Source organism: Eurypyga helias, unplaced genomic scaffold, assembly GCF_000690775.1.
Source record: "Eurypyga helias isolate BGI_N326 unplaced genomic scaffold, ASM69077v1 scaffold21974, whole genome shotgun sequence".
NCBI classification, from domain to species: domain Eukaryota; kingdom Metazoa; phylum Chordata; class Aves; order Eurypygiformes; family Eurypygidae; genus Eurypyga; species Eurypyga helias.
This window is the reverse complement of record NW_010245973.1, coordinates 2,659-12,496: the sequence shown is the minus strand read 5'-3', so window position 1 is coordinate 12,496 and position 9,838 is coordinate 2,659. Positions and strand designations below refer to the sequence as shown.

Below are 9,838 nucleotides of genomic sequence, written 5' to 3'. Positions count from 1 at the left end.
ATCTGTTTGCCAGAGTCAGACCCGCACAAAGCACATCTGTGCACACATTCCGGGCTCTCCTACACCTGCCAATTCCTCTCAGCGTGTACACCCGGATCAGGCTGCTCACGCCAGGTTTGTACCACAGGAAACCTCAAAACCCAGGACCCGGCTCATGAAACAAGGCTGAAGCAGCAGTGCCTCCAGGACCCTGCCACGTCCCTCTCTATTTCCAGCTTGTACAGGCGAGGAGTTCCGAAACTGCGTTTCCAGAACTGCAGTTGATAAGTGGCCCCAAGGCAGGGCCTTCCCCAGCACGGTCTCCAGCCCCCCGCCCCCCCGGCAGAAAAAGAGGGATTTTGAACTCACTCTGCAGCAGAGACAAAGCAATTTAGACGCCCGTCGTTCTCGTCCAGGACTTCCCTGGTGCGAGCCTCGCCGGTGGACTGCAGGCCGATGACGATGCACTGCAGGGAAACACAAGGGAGGGCACGGCAGAGCGTCAGGAGCGGCGTCCGCACACGCAGCTCCGGGCTCACAGGTTGTATCGCAGTCCCAGGAACGTTGCCCTCGGACCCTGCCCCAAATAGGTGTCGGGCCTGTAGCAGAGCTCCTGGTCCAGAACCATCGCAAGGCATCCAAAAATGTACATCTGCTCATGCCATAGGGAGGATGACTCGGATTACAGAAGATAGCTGACTCTGTCAGATAGTTTTGTCTCCAGTTCTGGGGCCCCAACAGCAGGAGGACACGGAGCTGTTGGAGTGAGTCCAGAGGAGGCCACGGGGATGCTCCGAGGGCTGGAGCCCCTCTGCCCTGGGGACAGGCTGGGGGAGTTGGGGGGTTCAGCCTGGAGAAGAGAAGCTCCGGGGAGACCTCAGAGCCCCTTCCAGTGCCTGGGGGGTACAAGAGAGCTGGGGGGGCTTTTCCCAAGGGCAGGGAGTGACAGGGCAAGGGGTGACGGGTTTAAATGGAAAGAGGGAGATGGAGATGGAACATCAGGAAGGAATTCTTCCCGCAGAGGGTGGGAGCACTGGGACAGGTTCCCAGAGAAGCTGTGGATGCCCCATCCCTGAGAGTGTCCAAGGCCAGGCTGGATGAGGCTTGGAGCAACCTGCTCTATGGAAGGTGTCCCTGCCCGTGGCAGGGGGGGGCACTGGGGGGGCTTTAAGATCCATTCCCACCCCAACCATTCCATGATTCTATGATTCTTGCCTAGAACTTCCGAATCGTATCCATGCGGATAAAGGACAGGACTGTGCTCAAGGAGAAGCATCTGGCACCTCTTCTTCTGTGAACATGACCCAAAATACTGTTTCAAATGAGCTTGTCCACATCTACCCTAAATGAGCGGTGGGTAATGCCTCAGAAGACGAGACCATGTTAACCCCCCGATATAATTTACCCTGAACAGCCTCAGAAACCCAGACAGCGCCCTTTATTCTGGCTCATCTGGAGAGAAATCCACCCATAAAGAGGTTTGAAATGGCCTTCAAGTCAAGCTGAATGACAATCAACTCCCTCTGGTTGCAGACTACAAAGAAATCGCTTGCAAGCCCGACGCTGCAGCGAGGCTCCGGTACCGCACCTTGTCCTTGGCCAGCTCTTCCTTGGCAAGCTCGACGAGGCGCCGGACTTTAGCAGCAATGCAGAGATACTTGAAGAAGCGCTGGTGAGCTGACCAGAACTGACCCCACAAGGATTTCCGAGACTCCAAGCCGATCCAGTCGGCCGCCTGCTGGAACACCATCAAGGCCTCTGCCCACTGCGGACAATACCGGGAAAGGCCGAGTTAGTATCTTCGGTTTCTCTGTCCTGCCTGCTGTGCAGGGTTGTTAGAACAGTCTGTGGTTCGATAATGTGATTTAGCATCAGTATTTAAGTCTCTGTGTTAGGTTGAAGGAACAGCCAGGTCATTCCCTCCTTTCTGTGCCAGCGTGACGTTGCAAAAATATGGAACTTTTACACAGAAGTATAAAACCAGATAATTCTGGCTGTAAGCTGAGCGTGTGCACCCGTCCCCCTTCTCGTAAACAAAGCCTGTGGTGACGGCCACGTCCAGGGTGCTCAAACCCTCCCACCTAACGAGCGGCAGTGCCCAAAGCGCCACGAAACACCAGTCTCCCCGCTGCAGTGGGACCAGCTCACCAGCTTCGCTGCCTTGTCGTAGACAACCTTGTACTGCTGATCCAGCGGGATCTCCTCGATCCGGAAGGTCACCCCAGTGAAACTCAGCTGCCTGGCAATGTACATTCCACTGACCTTCATGTCCATTGCCACGATCTCCATTGCACCGACTCCCCTGGGAGAGGAGAAGAGCTGTGAAACCTCTTCCTCTGGTGCAGGCAGCACCGGGTGGGTGCTTCTGCTGAGCCACCACCTCCCCTGGCTCACCCTGTCCGCCGGCACTTCATCCCTTTCCCAAACAAAGCCTGCCACAGAACGTAAGCCACATGGAAAAGGGATGCTGGACACGACTCACCTCTTTTCAATGGCATGCAGGAACTCATCGAACGCTCTGAAGGGGGTGCCCTCCCCCCAGATCCCCAGGCGGCTCATGTAAATCATGTTTTTTGGCTCAGAGGCACCTGTTTGAACAGAATTCCCTGTTAGCAAACCCATCGAAGTCGTGGATAGTTTTGACTCACGCCCAGCGAGCTCTGAAGAGGATGGTCTTTCCCATCCTGCCTCAGGAGACCCGAGGACCTTTCCAAACATTGCTAAGTTGGGGAGTGTCCCCATCCAGCTGAGCAGGAACAAGTTAAACTGGAGGGAAAGGAGTCTCACATGCCAAAAAGCCCCGAGTAACGGGCAGCGCTGGGGCTCGGGGCAGGTCTTTGCACCCTGGGCACTGCAGTACCCGGTGAACGTGCTTCCAACCCAAGGGCATCCCTGGAAGGCAACTGCCCCGTCACCCTTCGTGCCCGCACGCCCTGAGAGCAGCTCACCTGTGGCACTGGCGTAAACCACCCTTGCTCGCGGCAGTTTGTTCTGAAGGTCCAGCACTGCTTTGCCCATTTTAGTGGAGCTGGCGTTTTTGGCTTTGTGGCATTCGTCGAACACAATCTGGAAGGGAACGTCCGTTAAGGAGAAAAAGATCCATTTTCATCACGAAGATGGAAGCAGACAGAAAACACAACCCAGCCTCCTGCAGCCAGCTGAACCACCAGTCCCAACAGCAACAGGACCAACTCGTTCCTCGCACTGCAGGAAATCTCTGGGGTTTGCCTTGTCCTCCGCTCCCCAGAGCCCAAAGTCATTCCCCCGCCCCCTCCCTTCACTTCCAAGCTGTGTCTTGTCTTGCAATGCTGAAAAGGTTAATCCCGGCTGCATTCCTCCTCTCTTCCCATCCCCACTGCGGCCTGCGGAGGAGGAGAGGAGCGTGGGGGATGCAAACGCTCGCAGCTTTTCAGTATCTAGCAGAGGCAGCAGGCTGCTCAGCACAGCTGCTCCTTAGACGGCCCCAAGCACTTTGTTCCTCGGCGAAGTACAGTCACAAACACGCAATCCTTTTCCCTCTCCGTTGGTGGGGTTTTTCTGAAAGGATACAACTCCATCAAAGTTTTCCTTGCACCAGTCCAAAATCTGTTTTAAGCGTGTCCTGTGCTGTCCACCTGCCTGGCTTTCACCTATCAGCGCAGAGTAAGTGGCGAAGAGGACTCCTTCTGAGGTAGCTGTGTCACCGTATTTAATCTGCAGAAAGAGGAAGAAGAATCAGAATCACGGAACGGTTTGGGTGGGAAGGGACCTTAAAGCCCACCCAGCCCCACTCCCTGCCACGGGCAGGGACACCTTCCATAACCCAGGGTGCTCCAAGCCTCATCCAGCCTGGCCTTGGGCACTCCCAGGGATGGGGCATCCACAGCTTCTCTGGGAACCTGTCCCAGTGCCTCCCCACCCTCTGCGGGAAAATTCCTTCCTGATATCCCATCTCCATCTCCCTCTTTCTGTTTAAACCCATCACCCCTTGTCCTGTCACTCCCTGCCCTTGGGAAAAGCCCCCCCCCAGCTTCCTTGTACTCCCCAGGCACTGGAAGGGGCTCAGAGGTCTCCCCGGAGCTTCCCTTCTCCAGGCTGAACCCCACAACTCCCCCAGCCTGTCCCCAGGGCAGAGGGGCTCCAGCCCTCGGAGCATCCCCGTGGCCTCCTCTGGACTCACTCCAACAGCTCCGTGTCCTTCTGCTGCTGAGGACAGGGGAGGCACACACGCACTCATCATCCTCGTGCCCGAGCGTGGTGCCCAGCCTTTGCCCGTGATCAGTGCCGCTGACTGCGTGCCACTGTGCAGGACACGTTCCTGCCTCCAAGAACAAAACCCAGGCTGAGAGCGGGACAGACAAAGACTGTTGGTAGCTGACGTCTTTAGCACTTCGATTTGGCACTGTGACACATGATGACAGGGACTTTAAAGGTCTGGCTAAGTTCCACCAGCCAATGTGTCAGCACATCTGGATACACGCAGTGAAATGTGGACACCACGCTAGGATTTGGGTTTTCTGGCCAACCGAAGTTGCTTCATTTGTTTTGAGCAACAGTTTCGAGTATTTAGTTGTTTTCAACCCTCTCATTTGTTTTAATTTCTTCTAGAAAAGAATTTTCTCTGGGACTAGCTGAGATTGTTGCCTTTCTTACTGTCACGGATCCCTGCTGTCATGAAATAAAAGGTAGAGGGGAAAAACCCTTCCCCTGCCTTCGTACGGCCAGTTGTGTGACAGCTTTAAAAACCAGAGGAGAGCGTCTCCGTGAACTGGCCTGGACAAAGCTGATGCGCCAGGCAAGGGACTGGGGCGCAGGCCACGGAGAACCCTGTGGATAACCACTACGCTGGTGGTTCCTTTGGAGAAATACTTCCTCCTTGTTGCTGAGTAACCGGAAAAAAGGCTGAACGTTCTCCGGTTCGCTCAGCCGGGGGACACGCCACGCGCTCAGCCCCGGCACCGCACGCAGGCAGCCCCCTGCCAGGCACCAGCCTCTGCAGCCCCACGTGCTGCCTCCCTCACGCGCTCTGAAAAGCGATTCCATGAAACCAGCGCTGGGAAACGTCAGCCCAGGAGTGCAGAGCACGGCCACCTCCGTCTGGAGCTGTTCCCTCTGCGGGACTCCTCGGGAATGGCAAGGGTTCAAGTCCTGCTGTACTTTGCACTTGGCTGGAGACAATTCCCACTCCCTGCACGAAAGAGCTCTGTGCTCTGCAGAGCAAGAGTCCGGAGTGGGAAGAGCACGCTGGGAGAAGGGAACAGGAAGCAGCTTGCTGGCTGCTACCGCCTGGGCCACCAGCCACACCACACCGAGGCAGGAGTGGCTGCTGCGTTACATCCTACGGCGGATCCATCCAACGGCGACCGTAGGCTGATTTTCCAGAGCACCCTCACCTTATTCAAAGCATGCACAGGAATGTGGGAGGCTTCAATGTCCTTCAGGTCTCTCTCGGCATCATACTTGAGATCGTTGGAGACGCTGAACCTGCAAAGCAAGCCGTGGGCCCGGTTATCCCCAGAGGAGATCGTGAGGGCACGCGCAGTGATTAACAGCTCTGACTAAAGCAACAGGAGGCGTGCACAACCGACACCGTTCCGAGTGCCCACACACCTCCAGGCAGGATCCCACCGCAGACTCCAGCCCGCCACCGCCGTCAGGCTGCGTGTGCTCCCCAGTGCAAGCCCACACCGTCGGGGCTTGAGTCTGCACCACCAATGCCCCTCCGCCGGCTCCAAGGGGAGCGGGAGAGGGTGGACACTGCGCTCCAATCGCACAGAATCTGCTGTTTCACAGTGACTCACTCTCCATCGCCGCTGCAGGGAAATATTCCCACTTCACAGGCAGCAAACAGGCAGAAAGAGGTGGAAACGACTTACCCAAGGCCACAGCATGAGTCAACTAGAAAGCCAACATCAGCACTAAGGAATTCCTTACTCCCAGATCCAAACTTACTCCAAGGTCTTACGGGAAAAGAGAAAGGAAAAAAAAAAGCAAAAAACCAACCCAACTTACCACAGAGCTTTTTTCCTCCCTTTAAGATAATTTTCAAAGATGATGCCCGCAACTGTCCTGCCCTTTCCAACTCCGGCACCGTCCCCAATGAGGAACCCAGCTCGCTGCCCGTTGGGTAATAAAACTTCATGTTGCTGCAAAATCAAGAACAGAACTGGCAATTAAACCGGATTTGCTTTTGCTAACAGCTTTCATGTGAGCCTGTCGGGGCACCGCTTAACCCTTTCACGGACTCCAATGCTGCAAGGGCATTTGCTGCTCAGGTAGGAAATGCCAAGTGTCATGGCCAAGCCCACAAGTGGCAAGTTGACAGAAAAGGTGCCCAGGTCCCCAAAATGTAAAGCACTCCCCTCTGCAATAAAATTTCTTGCCTCTTTGGTAAAGAGACACCACAGGTTTTCCCCGGCTCCAAATAATCCTTCCAAAAGGCATTCAAAACGCCCCGTGCCCACGCTTCCGAAGTTTCTCTGCCTGTGTTACAGGTTATTTTAAGACACCCTTGACTGCCTGTCCATGCAAAAGGCAGTTTCTTCCCAGAGTAAGTCGTGCAAGCCGGGTGAGGCGGAGCACGTACCTGGCAGGCATAAATGATTGCTTCGAGCTGTAGTGCAGAGAGCGAGCCTTTGTCGGCCACGGAGCGCGGCAGGGAAAGGCTGTAGGTGATGTCGGGGGGAGGGACGCTGGACAGAGTGCTCGTTTCAACCACGAGGTCAGGGTGGTGCTTCCCAATCTTGGCTGAAGGACAACACAGAAAACCAGGGTCAGTCAGGTTCGTCACGCCCACGGGGCACCTCAAGAAGGGCTGCAGAGCTCAGATCAAGAGGGAGCAGAAGAGACAAGCCCATCCCTTGCTCTTCACTCTACTGGTCTGTTGAAATTCCAGACTGCCCCCCGAAAGCAAGCAACAGAAAGGCATTCTGTTAAATTAGCGTAGCACCACCAAGGGATCAGGACTCTGTTTTTCTAGAAAATCACAAGCTTGGGATGCGCCACGGCAAACACCGTATACTGCTCGCAGGAAAATAAGGGAGTGGTTAATTAGGTTGGCCCACAGTGGGTTTAACGGACTTCCCGCGCTCACGCAATGACGAGACACTCACACTTTGAGGGTATATATTCTGCGTAGGTCTCCGTTTGCCCCAACTCTTCTGTTTCTTCCTCCTCACCTTCATCCTCCTCCTCTGCAGGAGCCTGAGACTGAAGAGAAACACAGCACTGACCAAACAACATTCTCACGGAACTACGGTCACACAGCACCAGAAACTACCACCCAAACCACCCCTGTGCAGATTCACAAACCCTTCAGGTACAATTAAGCTCATTAACAGACTACAGCAGCACAAGGAAAACCATCTGCCAGAGCCCACCCGGGGCCCAGCAAGGGCTCGAACAGCCACTTCCGACGCCTGGTCCACACCACATTGGGGAAAAATGTTCCAGTCATGTTCCAGATGGGCTGTGGGCCTGCGGGCATCCTGCTTGTGCTCTGCCCCAACCCAGGGACAGGGTCCACTAGGCTGGCACTCAGCAAAGTCCTCTCGGGAAGAGCAACCTCTGTAGAGTGCTGGGTTACAATCATGGAATGGTTTGGGTTGGAAGGGACCTTAAAGCCCACCCAGCCCCACCCCCTGCTACGGGCAGGGACACCTTCCATAGACCAGGTTGCTCCAAGCCTCATCCAGCCTGGCCTTGGACACTCCCAGGGAGGGGGCATCCACAGCTTCTCTGGGAACCTGTCCCAGTGCTCCCACCCTCTGCGGGAAGAATTCCTTCCTGATGCCCCACCTCCATCTCCCTCTTTCTGTTCAAACCCGTCACCCCTTGTCCTGTCAGTCCCTGCCCTTGGGAAGTCAGCCTTAAAGTAAGCCCCAGTCGTTCTTAAACACAGCCAGCTTCCCCCAGGGAAACACAGGACACTCCTGGGAAAGGGCAGTGACTTGGATTCTCCCATTTTCTTCTCTCGCTCCCTCGGAAGGGAGAATGGTGGGCACTGCTCCCTCCACGCCGTGGCATTACCAAGCGAGGAGCCTGGTGCCTGCTCCTTCTGGAGCTGAGCCTCCTTCTCACCTGGTAGCTTATGAGGAGCGGGGTGTTGGGGACAGCAGGAACATGGTCATTGGAACTGTTCAAGCCAGTGAAGGATCTGCTGGGTGAGAACAGCTGGAAGAGAAAGGGTGTAGGTGAGAAAACACCTTAGCCCTCAGCCCTCCCTCCTCGACAAGCATGAGAATACAGCCACAGCAAAGATCCTCGTGTTGTGTACTCGGCACTTACACCCTGAAGTTGTCAGTGGACTTTAATACTTCGTGTTTGTGAAGGAAAAGCCCCGGGCAATAATTCTGGAAACGAATAAACCTTGGAAATGCCGTACATGCCTTCCTGACCAAGGTAAATACATTCTTGCAGGACGCGTGAACATTCTGCGTGTGGGCCCGTACGTGGTGAAAGCCCGGTGGGACGGGGGTGCCCGTCTGCCAAGCTACACGGCAGTAAGAGGGGTCACCCTGCAATGCCACGTCTTGCTGGGAGACTCCAGCACAACCCACCCTTCACACAGCTCCCGTCAGCACTACGAGAGGAGCCGCGCAGGCGCTGCCGCTGACAAAGGACCCTTAAAAGGCAGCAGGTCCCTGTCAAGACCCGACGGAAGTTTATTATGGGAATACTGGATCTGCTCCGCGCCGGAGCAGTTACGATGGTCGCTGGTTTCCTGTTTGCTCTGAAGGGAGCTCTGTACAGAACTGCCCTGCCATTCCTGACAAAACAGGAACTGCTACGGGAGCTGTGCGGGCATCGGGTGGTTTATTCGGGGTGGGTGAGTCCAGCTGAGAGCTCTGGGTTGGATCTGCTGATGGGGAGACACAGCCTCACGCTGGGGACCAGAAGAAGATGCTGGAGCAGAGCTGAGAAGGGGGAATGGGAAAGACCGAACAATATTGCAACCAGAAGCCATCGCTGGGAAGGACGGAGCATTAAATCCGAACACCGATACGCCGTGGCTTGCCAAGGGCCCTTGAGGCAAGGGTTTCCCAGTTCTGATTTGAAGATTCAAACCACTGGCCAAAGCAACTCGAGAACTGCCCCGACCACAGCCCCGGGCCACGGCTGTCCCGAGCTCAAGGGCGACGAGGCTCTGCTGAGCCCACCAGAGCCTGCAGCCTGCCAGCTCCCCCCGCAGAGACCTCCACGACAGAGACCAGCCCTGGGGCCTGGGAGCTCCAACGGCACGGAGACCCCCCCCCAGGGGCTCAGGCTGCCGTGTGGGCTGGCCGGGCCTCTCCGGGTGCCAACTGCTGTGTCAGTTAACGATGGCTTTGCACCATCCAGCCCGCTGCATCGCAGCCAGCCAGGAGAGCTCCCAAGACACTCCTAGCTGGGAAGGCACAGTCGAGGAGATCCTTTGTCTGCCCCCACACTGACAAAATCGCACTGGAATTTCCCGACAGCGAGCAAAGTCAAGCCAGCAGCTCACAGCACCCACAGCCATCCGCAACTCCAGAAGCAGCACTACTGCCAGACTTAGAGACCCATGATCCACCAGCACGAGTGGAAGATGGGAAGTTCTTAAGCATAAACACGCCGATTATTTCCTTTTTTTAAATTAAAAAACCTAAAAAAAAAAAAAAGAAGAAAGAAAAAAACACCCTCCATTACTGGAAGCCTGAGTCAGAATTACCAGAAGGAAGCTGGACGGAAGAGCTATTTTCAGTGCCAACAAATCTGGAGAGCAGGTGAAACATCTCCACCTACAAATCTGAGCTCAGGATAAAAGTTTCTTAGGCAAGAGAAGGGCCCAGATCTGCCAGACAGGCAGGACACGCTTCTCCCAGTTCTAGCAGTGGAGAGTGACTGCAGTCTGCTTTGGCAT

The 9,838-nt window shown here is 55.5% G+C and overlaps 1 protein-coding gene across 1 annotated transcript; it reads right to left on the bottom strand.

The window, feature by feature from the left end:
* Nucleotides 1–348: 348 nt before the first annotated feature.
* LOC104508574 (protein strawberry notch homolog 2-like) lies at nucleotides 349–8,130 on the bottom strand (the record flags this gene model as incomplete). The annotated part of the gene is made up of 11 exons (XM_010150249.1): nucleotides 349–446; nucleotides 1,568–1,744; nucleotides 2,128–2,281; nucleotides 2,462–2,567; nucleotides 2,928–3,045; nucleotides 3,529–3,672; nucleotides 5,352–5,442; nucleotides 5,971–6,104; nucleotides 6,545–6,705; nucleotides 7,071–7,167; nucleotides 8,038–8,130. Coding segments are annotated over 11 exons (1,373 nt in total), but the record flags the coding sequence as incomplete, so codon positions are not given.
* Nucleotides 8,131–9,838: the final 1,708 nt, after the last annotated feature.